The 23,469-nt window shown below is 44.8% G+C and overlaps 1 protein-coding gene across 3 annotated transcripts in view; it reads right to left on the reverse strand.

Moving 5' to 3' along the window:
• The window catches only part of DMTF1 (cyclin D binding myb like transcription factor 1), a 29,855-nt gene that overhangs the window by 1,851 nt on the left and 4,535 nt on the right, over positions 1 to 23,469 (reverse strand). Inside the window, exons 2-16 of one of the 3 annotated variants that reach the window (XM_083575166.1) lie at positions 21,192 to 21,308; positions 18,943 to 19,065; positions 18,328 to 18,422; positions 17,684 to 17,798; positions 16,907 to 16,983; positions 15,072 to 15,229; positions 13,570 to 13,602; positions 10,447 to 10,556; positions 9,249 to 9,477; positions 8,221 to 8,372; positions 6,513 to 6,728; positions 4,833 to 4,918; positions 3,446 to 3,604; positions 1,823 to 2,209; positions 462 to 606 (exon numbers count right to left, since the gene is read on the reverse strand). In XM_083575166.1, coding sequence (XP_083431292.1) covers positions 462 to 606; positions 1,823 to 2,209; positions 3,446 to 3,604; positions 4,833 to 4,918; positions 6,513 to 6,728; positions 8,221 to 8,372; positions 9,249 to 9,477; positions 10,447 to 10,556; positions 13,570 to 13,602; positions 15,072 to 15,229; positions 16,907 to 16,983; positions 17,684 to 17,798; positions 18,328 to 18,422; positions 18,943 to 19,065; positions 21,192 to 21,300 — 2,194 coding nt within the window. In that variant the 5' untranslated portion in view covers positions 21,301 to 21,308. Of the gene's footprint in view, positions 1 to 461; positions 607 to 1,822; positions 2,210 to 3,445; positions 3,605 to 4,832; positions 4,919 to 6,512; positions 6,729 to 8,220; positions 8,373 to 9,248; positions 9,478 to 10,446; positions 10,557 to 13,569; positions 13,603 to 15,071; positions 15,230 to 16,906; positions 16,984 to 17,683; positions 17,799 to 18,327; positions 18,423 to 18,942; positions 19,066 to 21,168; positions 21,309 to 23,469 lie in introns of all 3 variants that reach the window. The other 2 variants (XM_083575164.1, XM_083575165.1) reach the window with 2 other exon arrangements.

Here is a 23,469-nt window from a genome sequence, read left to right on the forward strand (position 1 = left end):
GTTGAGTATCACAGGAAGCTTAGGGCTTGGGCTCTCTTTCCTTTCTCCCTCCCTAGGAATGATGGAAAGCTGCTTTAGAACTAAGCACAGTTCCTCAGCTGTATGAGCAGAGGAAAATGCCACAGTTCCACAACTGGTTAGTAAGGAATCCTAGTCAAACCACGGTTTGATAGCCTCGTTTATTTCAACTAGCAATAGTTAGAAGAAGTTAAAATCGCCCCCATCCAGACATGGGGAAAATGCACTTGGTTCTAACCTGGAAGATTTCAGAATCTCTTGTATGACATGGTCAGAGAGGGCAGCATGCAATCCAGAGGGCTGGACAGGCTTGTTCCCATAATGGGAAACTGGTCCAGTTACATTGGGCTTCTCACAAGAATCACTCAGAAACAGCATTGCTGCACACACAGGAAATTTGTACTTTTTTAAAAAAGGGCTGCTGTGTCAGCCTCACGAGTTACCTGTTAGTGTTGTTAGGGGCAAAACGGATTCGCTGTCTATGTCATCTGATGTCTGGATAAAGCCATGAGGCGAAGGTACAATGAGGACAGTGTCATCCATGGGAGACGCCTCAACTTGTTCTTCTGTCGTTGGAGAACTGAGATCCTGTGTGAAAACCAGCATTTTTCAACTAGTGTTTACAGAACAGAAACATGCTTTTTTTTTTTTTAAAAAAAGTCCACAATAGCAAATAAATGAAGTGCTGTGCAAAATTGCTTGCTTTGAATGACCACTGTGGGTGGAGGACGGCAATTTTTTAACATCAAAATGCTTTGACCTTAGTTGTGAACTGTGGCAGAGCAATTACTAGATTTATTTGAAGGATGACTGAGGACTGACTTACAAAGTAGACTGAAGACCTCCCAGTGCATCCATCACCTATCTCACAATGATGCATTTTTAAATTGGTGTAAGAGCTAAACTAAAGCAGATGGAAGCTGAAAGCAAAGGGGTTGGTGGGGAGGGGGGAGAGAGGGGGATTGGGACAGGAGACTAGTTCTCCCCACTCCAATGCCATTTCCCCAGTGAAAAGAGAGCTTTCAAGGGCAGGTTTGTTTAGTTTACTTCTGAGTGTTTTTAACAGCCACAAGCCACCAGGAGAATTGCTGGTTTCTTTTAACCGCCAGCAAGTGTTAGGAAATGGATTCATTGAAGAGCTGCCTTACACGAATTCGGACCATCGGTCCATGTAAACCACAATTCCAGTTCAACCAGCAATATTCCCCAGGCAGGCATCTCACTCCATGTTGCTACTTGACGACGTTTTAACCTCAGATGCAGGGGCTGAACAAAGCATATTCTAGAGTTATATTATCCCACTTCTTAAGTTGCTCAGAGGTGCTGACATTTCATTCCCTGCTCCCTACACATATGTACTTGAACCAGGATCATGTGTGTTCATGACCATTCTCACACATGTTCTCATCACTGAACGTTTGGCACTTCTCTCACTTTTGTCTGAAGCAATGAGGAACACCAAAGGGCACACAGGAGCCAAGAATGCACCACCTTAAGATGATCTCCCCTCGGAGAAATGCATAAGCAACTTGTACAAATTGGCCAAAAGCAATTCTGAATGTTTCTTGCGGCCCTTTCACGCAAACTCAATTTGCAAACTTGGGTGTTTTCCATGGAGTGCGCATTCCACGGGAAGCTGCAGTCAGTTCTCAGATGAGTGTACCAGCACAAAGCAGGTTTGTTTTACATGGTTAAAATATCAAAGATGAATTGCATGAAGTTGCACTTGCTGAGCCTCAAAAACAACTGCTACAGATCCAGCCATGTGCCAAACCCTCATGCTGCTAAGTACTGCTTTCCTTACCTCAGAAACGTAGGTGCCAGCTAAGTCAGACCGACAATCCTCTTCACACTTGATATCCGTGTGCAAAATCTCTCCCCCGGCTCTCGCCATGACCCTGTCCATGAGTTCACTGCTACTCCTGCCACCAAATTTGGAGGCGTTGTCTTCGCTATATGCAGACTGCTCTTCCACAGCCAGCTTGGGGTGATGGATGTCCTCTGGAAAGGCGTCTGCTTCCAGAGCCGCTGGAGGCTCCACCAGATTAACTGGCTGAATGTCTGAATCAACAGCAAGTTCTGCCTGGGTTACGGAGGGAGAAATCTCTTCTGCTGCAACAGTGCGGATTATGACACTTGGTGCATGGCACTGTACCGTGACATTGTCACTGGTGTTCAGCAAGTGTTCTGGCTGTGAGAAATGGCCACAAAATTGATGAGCGCCACATAGTGTTGTGACTGACTTCATTATGCCCCTCCAGCAATGGTGAAAGGGGACCAACGATGCATTTTATTTTAAATTATTCTATACATACATTGTAACATTGCACACAAAATTACCCATTCTTCACTATTTGCTAAATCACATAAAAAACATCTTCTCTATTTTCCTGAAAAAGTATGTTCAAATACTCAACAAATAAGCTTTACATTACATTTTTTCTATTAGCCAAATTGCACTAACAGTGAGAGTTTTACAATGTGCTCCAGCCTTTTGGCTCTGGGCCTTGTAACTCCCTCCCCTCTCCCAATTATAAGCTTTTTAAACCCAAGAAGAACCTTGCTGAATGAGACCAAAGCCCTTTCTAGTCTCTTTATCTTGGGCGGCCCCTGTGGGAGCAGGATGTGGGATGAGAGGAGCTACCAGCTGGAACCAGCAGGCGGTTCAAAGGCTTCTATGTTATGCTCTTATAAACCTGCCTTATCACAAACGTTCATATTTGGGGCTTTAAAAACACGAATTTAGTAATGTTCCAATCTTATTATTTCAATGTATATTGATTGATTTTTCTCACCCCCCTTGATCATTATATTTTACAAAATAGTGAGAAGTAACGCCAGACATCAATAAACAAAATTTGAGAGATGAGCACCTACTACTGTGCATTTATTGTGATCATGAAGGGTGGGGAAGGCACAGCCCTGACTTCCTTGGGAGAGACGGGTCTGTCAGAGGAAAAGCTTCAGAAATAGACGAGAAGGGTTGGGATCAACCAGGCACCTCAGGAGTGGCACGCTGGCATTGGTTTGGGTGGGACACCTGAGAGATACTGAGGGGCCATCGCTGCTCCAAAGGCTGTAGAACTCACCCCAAGAGTCGGTCTGAGGCTCTGTCCGTTCAGGCCACAACTCTGACGCTGCTGAATGCAACCTGTGTGCACAATGCCCCTCCCACAGCCCATCAAGCTGAACCCCAAGGTATGATGGGCACCATTTTAAGATTTGACTTCCCATAAATCATTGTCCCTTGCCACAACTAGCACAACTAACACTGCAGAGGATTTTCACTGGAGAAAATACATTCAAGTCAAAACTGTTCTGCACTGGTGTTTTGTTTGATGCAGCACAGCTGCTCCAGCTGACTAGCAGCAAATCCAAGCCCCCCCCCCGGCCTTTATCGCTCCAGTTTCTCCTTCGAGACACCTACGGATAAGGCGTGGACGATGATCTGGTCTGGTGAGGCTGGTGCCGTGGCAGCTGTGAGGGTCACTGTTGGGCTGGTGGTCAGTGTCAAAGGCAAGCCTTGGGAGGAGCTTGTCTGGAGTAAGTATGTGCCTGGAGTCCCCGTGGGCTGCAGATGGAAAGACTCAAGAGAAGAAGGAAGATCAATGGGAGGGTGCTCTGCAACTGACTCATGAAGGACATGGACTCTGAGGAAGTCAGACTCAAAACGTAAACTGTGTTCCTAAATGCAGCATAACTGAAATAACCCTAGAAATGTAGGACAACTGCCCCCCCATGTCCTTCCTTTCTCCCCACAAGGAGAATGTCCATATCCTGGAGAACAAGGCAGTGCCTGCGGTCACCCGTGTTATCCTCAGAGCCATCCTGTGAGATAGGCTTGGTTCAGGGACTATCCCAGGGGCACCCAGTGACTTCATGGTCAGGGAGGAATTCCAACCTGGTCTCCCGAGTTCCAGTCCAACCCTCTTCAATAGACTACATGGCTCTGACATGGAAGTGTTCCACCCGCTGCATAGAAAGGCAAGTCCCTCCTTGCTTTGAAATGTGCCAGGCTGCCTGGAATTTGACCATTGGCATCTACCAGTTAACCCAGCTAGCTGGGATAAGAGGTATGAAGGATGCCCATTTCCTATTGATTTATCTTGTCAGACAACTGGGGTTGAGACTCCTGCATAAGATACATTCTCTTAAAGGAGGAGAAGAGGGAGCACCATCATTTTTCTTACACAGGGACAGGTGGACTTTAGGTTTGTATGGCCTTTAAAACAACAACAACTAATATCTTAGTGGTCTACTAATACATTTTACATTTCGAAAAGAAAGATGTGCATAATTAGGACCTCTTAATGTTAAGTCATAACATTAAGACATCTTTTGTTTCATGATTCCAAGCACTGAGAACATAAGAAGCACCTTTCTGGACCAGACCAAACTCCAGAGTGATCCAACACTCTCCCATGAGAATCCCAATAGCCCTGCAGAAACCAGGTGCTCCATAAGAGACTGGCCAGTCGTCCAGCCATAGGGATGGCAATCCTACTTTTCAGAGTGCTCCTGATTCTTCCTCTGAAGTTTGACTTGCCTGCCCAAAGTGGCCAGTGGAGGGCTGGCTGGATCCAGTTACCCATCCCTGGTGTATGCAGATAATGTGACACCATAAAGTAAGTTGTTTTGCATGATTTTAAAGCTTCCAGTTATATTATGCTGTAATATCCTGCTAACTGAACCTCACACATTTTATAATACTTTATGTTGCCATAAGGACACCATTGAGATGCTCCTTTCCTCAAACTTTAGTCTGAAAAACACAAAACATCAAACCAGGTAGGTGTGGAATCTATAGAACTTACTGGCAGGATCTCAAAGGTCTGCAGTGTCCCACTATTTAGAGTTATCGTCTCAGAGTCAACAGAAGCAGCAGGGGAATCTGCAGAAGCTATGGGAGTAAGAGGGAGAAACATACCCTTTTTATTATTTATTTATTTATTTATAAATGAATGAATAATATATAGAGAGAGAGAGAGCGCGCGCGCGCGCGAGCGCGCGTGCCCTAGGTGTATTTAACTGATAGACAATCACATAATTTAGTATTGAAAGACAAAGGCTACAGTGGACTGCCAGGACAATGAAGCAGTTAGTGGGCATCTTAACAGTTTGTTTGTGATCCTTCAGCTGGGAAACACTAATTTTTTTACTACTAATTACATTGGGAAAACAGTTGATAAAAATACATATGATAACTACACAGAGATTAATTAAAACTTAAAACAAGCATTTCCAGGACAAACACCCGCCCCCCCCCGTAGGCTCTCATGGTGGGTGTCACCAAATCCATGTGAGCAGCTGTGTGTGAACAACTCATGGCTCCCTCTCACTGTGGGGTCATCTGAAGTGGCCCAAAGAGGCACCCGACTCCTGAATGGTTTTGGTCTGCTGCTCAACACGGAGAGGAGGTATCACTACTTACACACGAGTAACATACTAAGAAATACAGATATAAAATCTCATTGCCGCAGAAAAAAGCAGGGGCATGTGTGTCAATACATGAACTGTGTGGGAAAAGGGTGCCTTCCTTGTTTATGATTCTCTTCCTCCACACTGCTCTGAGCAGCTTATGTATGGTTCAGAGACAAGGCCAAATCTGCTTAGTTTCAGTAGAGGGAATCACTCTGGCGTCTTCAGGCTATTTTGTGAGCAGCAGCAACAGTCTGCCTTTGTTCAGCCTGCAGGAACGTGGGTGAAGTAGCTGGCCTTCAACCTCAATTTTCTGCATTCTTCCAAAGGTGCTGGCTGCATGCACTGTCCTCTACTGGATGAAATCTTCAGTGCTTAAATAGATTATATCCAATATAATGTGCTGTGCAGCAGCTATAAAACAATCAGGTGTTTTAGTACTTTCTGCATGTTCACTTTTTACATTAGCTGCCTGGAAAGCAATACTGAGAGGGCAGGATATCGTCGTTGTCCCGCCCCGCCCCCCCATTCAATAAATTAAAAAAATCACTGGCAGTGCTGCATTTGCTGCCCTCCTTTGCCTTCTTCCCGTATCACTCTTAGAATCACATGCAACTTTATCCCAAAGGGTGGGGTGGGGTGGGAACAAAACCCCCACTAGCAACCCCCACCGTCTTAGAAGCTACCAGCGTGGCATAACATAGCCATGAAATCTACTGCCTTCCTTACCAGGAGCAGACACAGGGCAGAACTGACCACAGCAAACCAAAGGCCATTTCCTTTTCCTCCCTGAACGCAAGAAGCCTGCCCAACTTTTCACGTTCTCATGGCTATAGTTATGGTTACCCATATTCACTGCTTGCGCCACGTGAATGGCGATGGCGCATAAACCATGATGTACATACTGTGTTCTGTCTTTGCTGCATATGCATGTTATGTATGGGGTAGCCTACAGGCCAACTTCCTGCCAGAACAAAGAGAGATCCTCTTCTCTCTGAAGATCAGGAAACCCCTTGATTTGAGGAAGGGCAATGATCGGAGGGAGGAGGAACAAGTGAGGGATCAGAGGTACTTACAGACATGGGTAATCTGAACTGGAATCTGCAAAGCTGCCATAGGGCTTGGAGAATTGCCTGAATTCTCATCCAAGCGAGCCACCCGAATCTGCACGTGCTGAACCCCAGAACCGGAATGAGCATTTGGCAACCCAGGTACAGGTTTCGTCTCTGAAAGCTGGTGCCCTGCAGCGTTCGTCTGGCTTTCGTGAAGCTGTTTCAGACCTTTTATAAGAACTGAAATGGGGAAACAAAAGGGTCACTCAGAATGTTCCTAGACGTAAAAGACATAGAGAAGTGTTTGGAAAAAAGCTGTGTGTATGACAAGAGTTCAAACCTCATGAGAACTTTATTAAAACTTATTCCCCTCCAAGAAAACCTCGAGTAAAGAGCTTCGTGCATCAGGCAAATCAAAATGACCTAGTCTTCCTAATGTCAGAGGCAAGCACATCAATCAGTCTGCCCACATCCTCTTCCTGAACTGTTTGCAAATAAGACGGGGAACCTTTCTTCAGAAGACTCTCACCGTTGCAAAACCAGACAGGGGATCCCATCTTTGGGAAAGGGGAAGGAGGAGGAGGGTTGCTCACTTTTAGGAATGGGCAGGGCTGGGCATGCAAGCCAACTCCATTCTCTTCTTTCCCTTTCTCCTCTTCACGCCCACTCAGTCACTCACCCACAGAGCAGAGAGCCACTCTGCCTGAAGCCCAGACAGTACAATGGCAGGTAGGCTAGGAGCCTCAAAGGCGCCCCCCACCCCAGAGGCGTCACTTAGCAAAAGTCCTGGCTAACCCCCACCAAGCTATGGCACTGGGGAGTGGCAGACTTCTTTTGACAACCTGAGAGACAAGAGAGTCACCACCCCGCCATGGGTGGGGTCCAACATTTGTCATACTCACAAGTACACCCATTGAAAGTTAGATGTCCCTCAATATCTATTTATGTATTTAAATTTGTTATTTGCCCTATTCTTATTACTTTGTATGTATGCATGAGTGTGTGTTCATGTGCTATTTTTAAGGAAACAAACTTTATGAAAATGTATACATGCAATATTCATTTAAATATGGAGAAGTTTAACAAACACAAAAACCTCAAAACACTACAATCTCAATCCTAGATGTCAAGAGCCAGCCAAAAATAAAGATTTCACTTTATGCCTTTGCTTTTTCAAAGTTTTTAGTTGCATTTTGTAACCCATGTCAGGACCACTGAAACTGGAGAAAGGCAATAAAAAAACCAAATGAGTCAACACAGGAATTAATAAAAAAAATTAATACCTTATCTTAGACAACAAGGATGGCTGGGGAGATAACTGCACAAAACAGCCTTAGGACAACTGCATAGGTTATTCAAAGCTCCTATCTGTCTAGTCCTCAACACGCTTCTCCAGTAGTCTTCTGTTGTTACCGTTTCCTGCGTGAAGTCTTCTCCTTCCTCTTTCGGGAAAGCTACATCTATTAGTAGCAGCAATCCTAGAGGAAGAACCTCTACAAAAGTTCGAGGTTTGAATCTCACCTTTGTAATGAACTCTAAGATAAATGTAGCCTCCAATCTGAAAATTTGGGGAGAATAATAAACTACCTCAAAAGACTGTGGAAAGGATTACAAGATATGGAAATCAGGCAGAGCACTCTTAAGGGCTATGCAAGCGCTGTTATTTCCTACTCTCTTCCACCCTCCCAGCAAACAAACAGCGAGCAGGTAAGGTAACCCTTTAACACTTTACCAGGAAACGAAACCTCTTTGTGGTTTGCGATCTGCCTTTTGATCGTCCACCATTTACTACGAAGCCACTGGGGTGAGCGCACACTGCTCCATCCTTCGGCCAGCAGATCCCAGTTGATATCATTTTCATCAGATACTTCTAGCTCTGCTATTCTGACAGGATTACATGGGAAAGAAGTGTGTGTTAGAGAAGACAGCTTCCAGCGCAGAGGGAATGTTATGTAGCTCCTGCTTTAAGATTTAGTAAGACTGCACAGCAACAAATGGCACGTGGTCTCAAGAGTGATTCCTGGGGGACTGTGGTCAACATCACAGAAGCCGCCACCGTACCTCCTTTTGGGCAGTGTCACTGGAGGCCCAAAGCCTGAAAAGGCTGAGGGAGTGAATGGCTTAAACCCAGACAAGAGCCTCTCCAGCATTCCGTCCTGCAGTGGCAAACCAGAAGTCTCGGAAGTCCACAAGCAGAGTCTGAGGGTAGTAACTCTCTCTCTCTCTCTCTCTCTCTCTCTCTCTCTCTCTCTCTCACACACACACACACACAGATTTGATCTCCTGCATCTAGTATTCAGGGGCAGGCTACCTCTGAGTCTGAAGGTAGCAGCATATAACCATCATGACTAGTAACTATAGGCAGCCTTAGTGTCCAAGGATTTATCTCTTCTCCTCTCAAAGCTTACATTGTCAGCTGCCTGCACTGTAACTGCCCAGTGTGGTGAAGCAGAAAAACCTTGGAGGATTTAAAGCAGAGACTGGGGGACCATCTGTCATGGATGCTCTTGCTGAGATTCCTGCACTGCAGGGGGTTGGACTAGATGACCCTTGGTGCCCCTTCCAACTCTATGATTTCAATCTTTATACTTTCAAAGCAAGAAGATTAATGTATCTGGGAACAAGGAATGCAGCGGCCATTGTTAAAGAGTTGCCTAAAGTATTAAATCAAAGTGACAGAGATGTTGATTTTGTCTTTTTAAATTCCCCCCAGCCCTGCTGCCCCATCCCTGGATGTGCTTTCCAAGAAAATGGCACAACCTCAGGATTAGGTTTATTTCATCTTCTTTAGTCCACTCGGTGCCTCCACTTTGTTTCCAGTTTAGGTAGTTGAGCCATTTGGAACGGCACTGCTTCTCAGACCGCGTCCCGACTCGCTCTGCCACAGCAGCCCAAGACACTCCTTGCGTGACAATGTCCCCAGGCTCTGTGCTGGTTAATTCATGTACCACTTCTGCCAGTCTCTTTTCTTCTTCTTCTGTCCACTTCCCTGAAGGGGGAAAAAAGTAGGAAACAATACATGGCAATGAAAAGCACAGTTTCCCTTAAAAATAAAAAATTAGATGTATATACGGCCTATCCTCCAAGCTCAAAGTGGCATGCAGACGACTCTCCCCATTTTATCCTCACAACCATCCTGTGATGTACATTAGGTTGAGAAACAGTCACTATCCCAAGGTTACCCAGTGAGCTTTACAGCTCCATGGGGATCTGAACAAGGGTCTCCCAGACCCTAATCCTGCACTCTAACCACTACATCACACTGGCTTGGGCACTTATGTTCTTATTTAATTTCCTATCTCTGTTTGATTCCAGCAATCCCTCTTCAGATTCTTAAACTGCTCTGACCTCTCCCATGGCCTATTTGAGAGAAATGTGCTTTTAGAAGCCTGGCAATGGACTGGAGGCTCCCTGTATCACATCAACAATTTAGCCAACCTTCTATGGAGGTATATTTGTTGTACCATTTGCAAACGTGCAAAAGGTTCTTTCAACATTTTAAGAATGGGCAGCAAAGGGGCAGATGAAGTTTAGTACAAGAACCAATATATGTGCATTGAAAAGTGTGAAGTCCTAAATTAGATGTGCTCTGAGTTACGGCCAGAGCCATTACCGCCAAGGGCGTTTCAAACCACAGAGGAAGCTCACGGGATACGGGTGATTCCCACACAAACGCTGGTGGACTTGGGGAAGAATATGCACTAGATGCTGCTGCCCAGAGTCCCTGAAACAGGCACACCTGACCCTTCTTCAGGGAGGAAGGACAGGATACAAATTAAATAAACAATTTCCTCTCCCTGTCCCTCCAATAGTTTGAATCAATTATTTAGCTATTTAGTAATGACAGAACAAATTTCTAAAGCAATCCTGAGATGTACAGTCTTGAAGATTATGAGATACACTTTCTGCAAGTCAATTGTGCATCCATTGGGAATGCCAACTGTTGTAATACTTGTACCTGTATTGCAGGTGTCCTTCATCAGCCTGCACCGGTCTTTTACTGAAGAAGCACTTCTTCCGAGGGCAGCTCCAATAGTCGCCCAGTCATTGCCGTGCTTTATCCGTAGCCTAAAGGGGAAAAGTGCATTCAGCATGGAGTGCAAAGCATTTCAATTGGTCCACGTCCTGCCCATCCGCTAGAGGAGCCCAGGGGGTCCCAACTCTATACAAATATAACCCACTTAAAATAATTAAGAATCAGGGCGTTTCCGGATGGGGCTTATTCTGACTAATGGTTTGTTCAGTTCTGGGTTTTTGATGAGCATGCTGGTTGAACAGCACAACATAAAAAATAAAATCACATTCTTAAAACAAGCACAAATCTGTAGATCAAATTAATACATCAACATAGCCAGATCACCCCTCAAGGAATGGCTGGGTATAGGGGGCCTATTTAGCAACCCCATTTAAACAACCACCTCTACATCTCAAACTGTCTGTAATGATCAAATAATTGATTACTTCATATTTTATCTTTAACCTGCTTTGGAATTCTGTTCTCTGACAACACATACAGACATCAAATCATTCTAAAACCGATTTCCTTGAAATGCTGCACTCACAGTAGCCTAAGAACGACATAGAATAGTGCTTAAGGACATGTCAATCCCTGCACTCCACAGTGAGTTTACTCTGAAGCCTCACAGGACACCCTGTGAGGTCTAGAACCCAAAGCTTGCATTAAACTCCTTTTTTGGAGAAGGGAAGTTGAACATATTTTCAGCCAACCATCACTGTATTTATTGCATGTGAGCATACAGAATCTTACCCTTAGTTCTGTATTGTTGTATTTCTCAATTGAGTGCATTGCTGCATTTCATTTTGAAATGACTAGCTGGTCATATCCTTTGACTACTGCTTTGGAATCTGTAGCGCTGAAGGGTTTTCCTCCCATTATATTTTGAATAAAGACCATTGCATCTGGTAATGCAGCCAAAGATAATAGGTACCAATTTCAAAGGATGTTAGGGTTCTTATCAGATATCACGGGGCCTCGATTACACAGGAAGGTGTTCACATGTCCTATGTCGTTCTTAGGCCACTGCTACTAACAAGGAATGGGGAAAGAAAGAGACACTGGAGATGTAGTGTGAAATTGCAGAGAGCGCCAAAAGCTGTGCAAGAGATCAATGAAGCACTTGCAGCTTACCGTATTTTTCACTCCATAGGACGCACCGGCCCATAGGACGCATCAAGTTTTTTGGGGGGGAAATAAAGGAAAAAAAATTTATTCCCCCCCCAGGCGCTTGTGGTGCCGGCAGCGGGGAGAAGCGCTCTTCTCCCCGCAGCCCGCCTTCAGACCAGGTCCGGGGACAGCGGGAAGACGCGCTGCGCCTCCCAGCTGTCCCCGGAGCTTGCGGGGCAGGCAGCGGGGAGAAGCGCTCTTCTCCCCGCCGCCGGCCTTGAGATCAGGTCCGGGGACAGCGGGAAGACGCGCTGCGCCTCCCAGCTGTCCCCGGAGCTTGCGGGCAGGCAGCGGGGAGAAGCGCTCTTCTCCCTGCTGCCCGCCCTCAGACCAGGTCCGGGGACAGCGGGAAGACGCGCTGCGCCTCCCCGCTGTCCCCGGAGCTTGCGGGGCAGGCAGCGGGGAGAAGCGCTCTTCTCCCTGCCACCCGCCCTCAGACCAGGTCCGGGGACAGCGGGGAGACGCGCTGCGCCTCCCCGCTGTCCCCGGAGCTTGCGGGGCAGGCAGCGGGGAGAAGCGCACTTCTCCCTGCCGCCCGCCCTCAGACCAGGTCCGGGGACAGCGGGAAGACGCGCTGCGCCTCCCAGCTGTCCCCGGAGCTTGCGGGGCAGGCAGCGGGGAGAAGCGCTCTTCTCCCCGCCGCCGGCCTTGAGATCAGGTCCGGGGACAGCGGGAAGACGCGCTGCGCCTCCCAGCTGTCCCCGGAGCTTGCGGGGCAGGCAGCGGGGAGAAGCGCTCTTCTCCCTGCTGCCCGCCCTCAGACCAGGTCCGGGGACAGCGGGAAGACGCGCTGCGCCTCCCCGCTGTCCCCGGAGCTTGCGGGGCAGGCAGCGGGGAGAAGCGCTCTTCTCCCTGCCACCCGCCCTCAGACCAGGTCCGGGGACAGCGGGGAGACGCGCTGCGCCTCCCCGCTGTCCCCGGAGCTTGCGGGGCAGGCAGCGGGGAGAAGCGCACTTCTCCCTGCCGCCCGCCCTCAGACCAGGTCCGGGGACAGCGGGGAGACGCGCTGCGCCTCCCTGCTGTCCCCGGAGCTTGCGGGGCAGGCAGCGGGGAGAAGCGCTCTTCTCCCCGCCGCCCGCCTTCAGACCAGGTCCGGGAACAGCGGGGAGACGCGCTGCGCCTCCCCACTGTCCCCGGAGCTTGCGGGGCAGGCAGCGGGGAGAAGCGCTCTTCTCCCCTCCGCCCGCCTTCAGATCAGGTCCGGGGACAGCGGGGAGACGCGCTGCGCCTCCCCACTGTCCCCGGAGCTTGCGGGGCTGGCGGCGGGGTCTCCCCTCTCACTCTGCAGGCTTCAGCGAAAGCCTGCATTCGCCCTATAGGACGCACACACATTTCCCCTTCATTTTTGGAGGGGAAAAAGTGTGTCCTATAGAGCGAAAAATACGGTAGTTATTTGCTCCACACAAAAAAGAGAGCCTGCCCTGAAAGCTTAATGCAATTGCAAAAAGGACTTGGGAATGCTCACTTTGCATGCCCACTCCTGTTATTCCTTGCCTGTGTCTTCCCCTTCCGCAAACTACACTGTGGCTCCTCTTAAAAGAAGCTTAAGGGTATTAAAATTGGGATTTGGAAAACCGTTATAAGGATATGCAATGAAATTCAACTAAGGGGAAACGAGGAAGTCATTTTACAAAGTAAATAACTGTTATTTTCAATAAGGTTATGATTTATGTTTTGTTTGTTTTATGTTTCTGTTTGTCATTGATATTGTAAAAACTAATAAAATTTTTGCAAAAAATAAAATAAAATAAGCTGGTGCTTGGGAAATGGCAACCTAAGGAGCCTGAGTAAACTCATGGGCCTTTGGCTGCCAACTGCACACAACTTTGGGGAAAGAGAACTGAAGGTTCTTCCAAACTGTTCACAAAACACTGATTAATGCAAAATAAAACTTACTCCTTGAGCTTTTCAATTTCATCAGGAGTGTACCTGTGAAATATACATACAGCACATTTAATTAACAGACACACATAGAATTTCTATCAATTTCTTGAATTCCCCTCACTAGGACTCAGCACAGCACACAATATGTAACATTATTCACAAAGGCAAATATAATTGCAACTTTCAGAATAAAGTAGAATTTCAAAGTGCAATATGCCATACTGGATTGTTACCAACACTAACCTGATGTTAAGGCACAGAAGAGAAAGCAATTTTTATAGTCTTTGACAAGGTTCTTAAGTTCTGTAGGATTCCCTACCCATAATGAGCAGACATACCAAATGGTCATTAATCTTGCCAATGTATTATTCAAAACTATAGTCACATGTGCCCAGCGTCATGATTAAAGATGAAAATCCATGTATGTGCTTAGATAAAGCTTCTGAAGTGAGCAGAAAAATAATGTAACTATTGGTGAAAGGTAAAGGTAAAAGTACCCTTGACCATTAGGTCCATTCGTGGAGGACTCTGGGGTTGCGGCGCTCATCTCGCTTTATTGGACGAGGGAGCCGGCGTACAACTTCCAGGTCATGTGGCCAGCATGACATAAGCCACTTCTGGCGAACCAGAGCAGCGCACGGAAACGCCCTTTACCTTCCTGCCAGAGGGGTACCTATTTATCTACTTGCAATTTGACGTGCTTTTGAACTGCTAGGTTGGCAGGAGCAGGGACCGAGCAACGGGAGCTCACCCCATCGCCGGGATTCAAACCACTGACCTTCTGATCAGCAAGCCCTAGGCTCTGTGGTTTAGACCACAGTGCCACCCACTGTGTTGGTATAAACTACCAATTATTCATCTATTTGGGCATACGATAAAAAGCAGCACTGATAACCCTTATATTGAGCCAAAAGGCCCGGGAGTTCCACACACGTCCCCATCATGCAGGTTGTACACATGAAGGGGTCCAGGAGCCAGTCTTGGACTCATGTACCCCTCCACTATAGAGAACCTCGTATCTGATCAAGAATCTGAGTGCAGTTTGTCCAACACACAGTGGATACACATACATATGGGTGTGGTCCTACACAGAATCATAGACTTGTAGAGTTGGAAGGGACCCCAATGGTCATCTAGTCCAACCCCCTGCAATGTAGCAATCTCAACACATGCTCCCCCACCCAATTTGAAACCATGATGGACCCGGCTCAGCTTTGCAAATATACTAGCAGTTTTATTGCTGCAGCAATGGCAATGTTGTATGACTCATTCCCATGGCTCTGCCACAAGCAGAGTTCAAGTATCATATGAGACTGTCAACTTACTAATGGTGAACATTAAGCAAGTGCTTAATTTGGAGAAATGTACTCCTCCGAGGCTTCATGGCTCAACATTGTTTTCCCCCACCTTGATTCTTCTGGCCGTACATAACATGGTGCTAGGACTTAAAAGGGCCCCCAGGCCATTCTTAACCCTTCTCATACCGTTTGGTCAAATGTTAGGAGGTTTCATACTTGCCAACGTGGTTTCGATCATCATACATGCGAAGTACTCGTCTATAAACAGCAAAGAGAGGCCGGTTCAGACCCCATGCAATGGTCCTGTAGAAATCTTTCCTTTCATCCTTTGACATCTCAAAGATGATTTCAGTGGCATCTTTTATTCCACGTGCCTAGTCACATCAAGATTTGGACGACAAATTTAAGTTTCCCAACATCTTACAATAGATCAAGACTGATACTTTATTATCAAGCTCTGCAAAACTATGTATTGAATGTTGAAAATGTGACCAAATGACTTTTTATCATTAGCTATTCAAAAAAATTAAATATGACTATAAATGCCCAGTTTCTATTCAAAATTTGGAAAACAAGTTACAATGCATTTAAGAACTTAAAAAAAAGTGATGCAGGAGATCCCAAGTGACTGCACTTGTTCTTTTTACATTTTATAAACAAACGGACAGGACAGGAGAAAGGTTCTGTACCTGTGCCTCATGTTGGTTTTTGTTAACTTGCATATATATGGTCATTTAAGGTTCTAAATGCCCATTTAATAAGATGCTCATATAACTAATATTATTTTTCAGTACCTGAGATCAGCAAAGTTAAATATATCAGACCAGTTTGCAAATCATGATAAGCCACAGTTAATGGCTTACCATGAACAAGGAGAACACTTGTCTACAGTTATTAACCATGGCTTACTGTAAGGTGCAAACTAGTGAAAGCCTAAGAAAGAAGTCTGTCTAAACTGGTCGTTAAACTAAGAAAACAGTAAGTAAGGGAAGTTGTTTGCAATGACTATCCCTGGATGCAAGGCTTGGAAATATTACAATACAGTGGCACCTTGGGTTAAGAACTTAATTCGTTCTGGAGGTCCATTCTTAACCTGAAGCACCACTATAGCTAATGGGGCCTCCCGCTGCTGCTGCGCCGCTGCAGCACGATTTCTGTTCTCACCCTGAAGCAAAGTTCTTAACCTGAGGTACTATTTCTGGGTTAGCGGAGTCTGTAACCTGAAGCGTGTGTAACCCGAGGTACCATTGTATCCTATCTTAGGATCCACTGGTTTATTACAACCAATAACCCCCTGAACAAACAGAGGACTCTACAGTCACCCATTTATTTATTTAAGATATTTATATACTGTTTGTCAAATGAACCTCACAAAAGGGGTTTACATAAAAACTTTAAACAAGCCTAAGTTAAAAATGGTAAAAAAGCAAAGAGCTACAAGGTACCAAAATGTTTTTTGAAAGCTACACCTTCCCATTCCTCAAGGCATGATGGTTCTTGGGTAGACAAAACATCTTATCATGGTGAGATTGCAAATACTGATAAAGTGACACAAAGAAAACTGGCTGCATTCTATAAATTGTGGCAGATTAGAATAGAACGCTGTTTGGATCTCTGTGACAACAGAAAGTAATAAGAAAATGAAACAACGGAGGAATTTTAAAAGTTGCTTGGAAGAGAACTAAGGCTGCTTAGAGAGTAGAGGCTGCCTGCAATGCTCCCTCCACATGTTCCTTCTTCTCCTATGGCTGACGATGACCAGCAATTTATTACAATGTTATGCTAAAGCTTTAAAAAAAGCCTTTTTGAAAAACTTAAATTCTGAGGCATAGTAGGCCTACTAAAAATATTGTCTATCAAAATAATTGTACATTTCTCCCTAACGTGTACTTTCAAAGGACTGAAATTATTCAAAGGCTGTTTGAGGAAGCTGTTAAAATATTAACATTAATAGCTTGTATCAAGATCCTGCGCAAGTGAAAGGCCCCTTAGCCAATGGCACTTTCCCCGTTCGGCTACTGAAACCAGTAGGTTAATTGAATGCAACAAACCTTTAAATAGCGTTCTATGTTGCTCATCAGAATGTCTATTTCTTCTTTTGACCACATTCCCTGCTTCCATTTATGACCTTAAAAAATGGAGAAGACACTATCACGCAAATTGCACATCACTGGAAGGACTCAGCATCAGGAAGAACAGCTAGGTAAGCCAGTGAAGAAATCAGGAAGCAAATTTCCATTACTAGCCAAAGGAAAAAAATGCTTAACAGGGCAATAAATTAAACAGCATAACCTTCCCATCATTCTCCAAGCAGGTGCCATGTGGAACAGCATTACATCTGTAGTCCTGATTCCAACAAACACTTATCAACAAGGCTTATCACATACACACACAACATCTTCAGAAAAATAAATCCTATATGTAGAGAAAATGGAAGCTTCTAACATCAATGGATTGTGCCTAATACTCGTAAATAAGAAGCCTCCAACGTTGCCAAACAGTAGCAAAGGAGTAAAAAGGCTGAAACCAATGCAACAGAAGGTATAAAATTCCATTTGCTTACGCGAGTAAAATATAAATCAAATTTAGTATGTTTTCCCTGAATGATTATAACGAAGCATATGGCCATTCTGTATCAAAGCAATCCTACAAAAATTCTTGTGTTTTTGCCGTATATGATAAATGTTTGTGACGCCCAAGAGTGCTTGAAATAAATAAATAAATTGTCTAGTAGCACCTTAGAGACCAACTAAGTTTGTTCTGGGTAGGCACACGTCAATTGATGTCACATCAAAACGCAACAGATAAACAGGAGAATGTGAATTTACCTTTGTTTGTTAATGAATCCTTATCCTCTTTGGTTGTAAACCAGGCCTGACTAACTGCCGACACTTCTTCATTGCCTAGAGAAGAGATTTCATCCAGTTGTTTATTCTGGAGAATCTGGGGAAGGTAAAATAAAAAAGGAGATCTCCAAATTGACATTTGCTCTCATGAAGTCCTTAAGAATCATGAATGAAGGATGATGCAGCCACCTCACAAGCACTTACATTCTGAATTATTTCACACTGAAATCCCCACGGATTATGTTGAATCAAACATGCAACCTTAAGCATTACATTTATTCTGCCTTGTATGGGGAACCCTTGGCCCTCCTGATATTGTCGGACAACCACTCTCAGCATCCCCAAGATTTAGGCCACGCTGGTTAGAGAGGAAGAAGATGGAACATGAAGTCTTAGGGTGGGATTCACTTGATGTGTTTCACCCACGGGAGCCCTGTGCAAGGACTCCTGCTGGCCCAGCATGGCTTTCCCCGCTCGTCCCCTGAAATCGAAGAGCCCCCAGAACAGTGCATGGGGGAAGGAGAGGGGCAACTGTTCCATGCGGCATTTTATATTTTATCTTATTGCACACCACTTTAGTAGCAGCTGGCTGCTTATAAACCTGCAACTAAATAAAGAAGCAGTACCTGGATCTGAGTCACAGTCCCTTCGTTGACCTCATTGTCAGCTACCTCAGTGGTAGCTGTCATAGTCACCTCAAAGCTCTGGTCACTTTCTGAAACTTAAGAATATGCAAAATGTGAAATTAGCACAGCACCTGCATCTCTGTTGCAACCTATGGCATACATTAAGGCTGTAATCCTGCAAGTAAGTCTCACACTGAATATTGTGCGATGTATTTCCGAGTAAGCATGCTTCCGCTTTAAAAATAATCTTATGTAGCAAGATCCTAATATCCCACCAAGACCAGAGGGTCTCATTTTTCCCTCTCCTACATGCAGGGTGAGGTCTGTGCTCCCTAAATGATCTCCCACTGGGGTCATGCCTCCTTGCCAGCTGCTCCTCAAACTACAAGACACTCATTTAATATCCTTGTGCAGCTCACAGAAAGAAGTCCAACCACAGACCATTTGTCATCAGGCATGGGCATCACCCTCTTGCCTTCTTGCCACTTCAATGCCCTATCTGAAACTAAACCACCCCTCACCTGCAGAAGCAAGGCCCATATTCCTACAAGTCCTTTTCTGAACTGGACTCCGGATTGCATTCCTTCAGCCTTCCATTAGCAGTGACCGACTTACTTGGAACGGCAACAACAGAAATGCATGGAGTCGTGTCATCAAGACTCTGGTCATCTTCAGATGATAAGCAAAGCCTTTTATGTGGAGGTTCGACACTGTCTTCAGAGTCTACTTCATCTGCCTCTAAACACACACACACAAAATGCTGTGAATGAAACTTAAAAGGAAAGCTTGCTGAGCACTTTCCAACTGCTTAAATGCTTTTTGCAAGTACGGTAACTTCTATATCAGCAATTCCCAACCTGTGGCTTGGAAAATATTTATAGTTTGCTATATATAAAATCGCTTGAGTAACTATGCTTTTAGAATAAATGTTTAAAGCTTCTGGAGCAGGTATCTTGCTGTTAGATGGTATTCTTACATACCTATGAACACAACTGTAAATAACTTTGTAAGTACTATAAATATTTCAATAAATTCCACAATAGAGGCATCAAGTACGGTATGTCTGCTTGGATGTCTCAAACAATGCTTCTAAAACAGGCACAAACCTGCAATTAAAATACATAAAACCAATGGCTGCTAAACACGGAAGACCAAAATTCATGTGACAATAAATGGATGGATCACCAAAGCAAATGAATTTGAGCTAGGGGGTCTCCATACTCGAAAAAGATGAGAGCCACTGTTCTATATGGCAATGTGACTGAGACTCCTGTGGACAATACTTTAATACTGTACACAACATTAAAATAATTATTTACAAATTTTAAACTCTGAATGAAAAGGGTATACCACTTAGCTGCTCTAAAGAAATAAGGAACAGTTTCTCCTCACTCCCTCGTATACTGGTTTGTGGAACTCCAATGGATGTTACACATCACACTATGCACATTAGGTAAGTGAAACAATGAGTTGATATTTAAAAGAAACCCAAGTGGAAGCTTTGTTGAAAAGGCCATGCTATACAGTGGTACCTCAGTTTTCGAACAGCTTAGTTCCTGAACAACTTGGAACTTGAATGCTGCTAAAGTCAGTGTTCCGGTTTGTGAACTTTGCTTCAGAAGCTGAATGTGCTCCTGAGCTTCTGTTTTCACTGTTGCGCTGCTAATTTGCGCCCCCCCCGCACTGTAATCAAAGCCTTCCGTTTCCTATTGCAGTGTTCTGAGGTGATATTTGGAGCTTATATTTGGTGTTTTTGTTTTTGCTATTTTTTGCGTTTTTGTGTGGCTTTTGCGTTTTTGTGACTGATTCTTCATTTTATGATTGATTGATTGACTGACTGTGTGACTGCGGAAATGGATAAAAGCCCCCCCCCCCCAAACAATGACTATCATCAGTGCTGGCTTGAAATTAATTTAAATTTTTTTTTTTTATCATCTACAATACTGTCTTATTTATTGTATAGACAGTACATTGATTATTGCTTTCATTTTATGCACCAATGGTCTCATTAGATAGTAAAATTCATGTTAAATTGCTGTTATAGGGGTTGTTTTTAAAGGTCTGGAATGGATTCATCCGTTTTGCATTACTTTCTATGGGAGAGCACGCCTTGGTTTTGGAACACTTTGGTTTTGGAACAGACTTCTGGAACGGATTAAGTTTGAGAACCAAGGTACCAATGTTTAGTGAAGAGTTTATCAGACTGAAAAGCTTGTGCAGAAATCTATATACATTTGGGTAATTTCCACAATACTTTGTTCATGAAACCCTTTGTATGCTAACTTCTTATCTAAGAAATCCAAGACCAATTCTAGCATAAATCCCCAGTTGAGGGGGTCGTGTGCCAGGCATTGCTCTGCACCTTCTGAGAACACAACATACAAAACCCAGAAGCTGTACATTGCAAGGGCGCTTTCTTAGCAGAGGGCAAGCTGTCTCTGAAGGAAGGACGGTAGCTCAGTGGAGCACACATGGTCCAAATGCGAATCCCTGACATCTACAGCTTTAAAGGATCAGGTGATGGAAAAGATCTCTGCACAGACTCTGGAGTCACTGCCAGTCAGAGAAGCCAAAACTTGGATAGATGAAGAAACAGTCTGACCTGGTATAAGGCAGCTTCCTAAAGGGAACCAGGGCTGATCTTTGCATCTAGAAGCTGCTGAAAAGCTTCCAGGGAACCCTCAGCAGTTTGAAAACCACTGTTCTAGAGCAAAAATCCCACAGGAAAATCTGCTCTACCTAAACTGCAGCACACAAATATCCAAAGGAAATATTAAACAGATCCCATCCTACTTTGTTTGTTGGTTAACTATAATTTGAAATAATATGGAGAAAGCATACAGTCAAATAACAGTTGTCTATACCATCCTGAGGGCAGTGAAGAATAAGGTTTCCTTCAGTGTCTTGGGTCAAAGTCACAGAATTCACGGTTTCTACTGTCACTGTGTCAGATTCTTCTTTAACTGTGCTCATACTCAAATCTGAATGAGAACAGATCACAGATTAGTAATGTTTAAATGACCACACCTGTTTTGAGTCTGTAAGCTGTCTATTATCCCAGAATCAACATGATCTCATGTGCTGCTTAAATCCTGGGTACAGAAAACATGCCTGCCAGGTAGAACCACCACATTATAGCCAAGGCACAGACCTGGCTAAGAGAGCCACAACCACTACCATTGTGGTGGAGGACAACGAACTCAAAGCACACGCCATGCTTACTCTCAGTGCAGACCTAACTATGTCTGTGTAGAAGTATTCCCAGGTAAGTGGGGTTAGGATTGCAGCCCAAACCTCTAAAGGTCTTAACCACACAAAAGAGGAAGGAAAGGAAATGAGGCACAACAGAGAAAGAAACTCAGGACAAAGTACAAAGACGCACATTTCTGGCCTAAAAAAGGAGCCCCCCCCCCCACTGCACAGTCTGATTAGGTAAAGTCTCTTCTTATTTGCCATGGGCAACCAGGTGAGCAGCAGTGCTTAAACCTTGGAATGCTGAGTAGCACTTTCATGAACCATAAAAAAATACATCATACAGAATAGAAAGCAGGGTAGCTGTGTTCTCAAAACTCCTTTAGGAGTCCCACCCCAAGTCACACTTAGTTTTCTCCCAGGAACCAAGAGCTGCTGAATAGAGGGTACTTCAATACTGCAAATACATCTGACCACAAGTCTCATTTGGAAGGTGATTGAACGCTAGTTAGTGCAACAGGACTGCTTGAGGTTCCCCGATTATATAATTGCAGAACACGAGAGATATGTTGCTGTCCCGGCAGCACACCTCCATTTCCTCGTATCCAGAAATGCAAGAAGGGCCTTTACTCTTGCCAGAAGTTTGGCTCTGCCCTCGCCGGTTCTGTAAGGATCTTGTGGGAAAGTCCCGTATGCTCAGAGACTGTGCCTGCCCATTAGGGGAAACAGGAAGCCCTGAACACTTATTTTTTAGATGTCCTTTTTACGATGAGGCACGTAGAGATACCATCGACCCCCCATCTAGTGAGGCTTGCTGACCTTCCGGACAAGCCTAAACTAACTTTTCTCCTCTTAGACAAAGATCAAAAAATGACCCAGATGGTCACCAGATTCTGCGCGCAGATTTGTAGGCGTAGAACACCCCCTGGAACAAATAGATCGCTAGGAAAACTGCCATAGCTGGCCTCCTGGGCATCCCAGAGGCAATCTGCATGTTAGTTTAACCTTAGGTCTTTTTGAGTTCATGCAACTATTTTAATTTTAATCTATAAGCTGTTATTGTATATTGTTTTAAATGTCTATTTCATTCTTGTGAAAGCAGTCTCAGTTGTGCTTCTTGAAGCAAGGGGACCTTGCGGGCTCTGCAAGATCTCTGTCCTTCACGACATAGTGTGTTACCAACTGTTTTGATGATGACTATGGTCCCAGCTGCCCGGAGATCATTGACAATTTCCCCCCATATAGTTCTGGGCTGTTTCATCTCTGCTTTCCTGATCATTGCAATTCCACAAGATGAGGTCTTGCATGGAGCCCCAGACCGAGGGAAGTTGACAGTTATTTTGTGTTTCTTCCATTTGTGAATTATTGTACCAAATGTTGTCACCTTCTCACCATGCTGCTTGGAAATAGTCTTGTAGCCCAGTCCAGCCTTGTGCAGGTCTACAATCTTGTCCCTGACATCCTTGGACAGCTCTTTGGGCTTGGTCATGGTGGCTACTTTAGAATCTGCTGGATTGATTGCTTCTGTCGACAGGTGTCTTTTGGACAGGTACTGTAACAAGCTGGGATTACAGGCAAGACCTCTCCCTTACAGCAGGTGCTTCTAATCTCAGCTCATTACATACAGTGAAGATACCAGGTAGTCTGACATCTGGCTGGTTGATAGGGGATCAAATACTTATTTCACTCATTATAATGCACATCACTCTCTGACTTTTGTCTTCTGGGTTTCTGGGGGTCTTCCTGTTGTTATTCTGTCTCTCACAGCTACAATAAACCTACCATTGAAATTATGGACTGGTCATTTCTTCATCAGAGGGCAAACAGGCAAATTTAGCAGGGGATCAAATACTCCCCCCCCCTCATTGTACTATTTACGGTTCTTTTTGAGTAACTATTCTGTCACAGGTTATATAATGAGTGTCATTCATGTTTCACAAAATGCCACCC

Source organism: Podarcis filfolensis, assembly GCF_964270895.1.
Source record: "Podarcis filfolensis genome assembly, chromosome: 10".
Lineage (NCBI taxonomy): Eukaryota > Metazoa > Chordata > Lepidosauria > Squamata > Lacertidae > Podarcis > Podarcis filfolensis.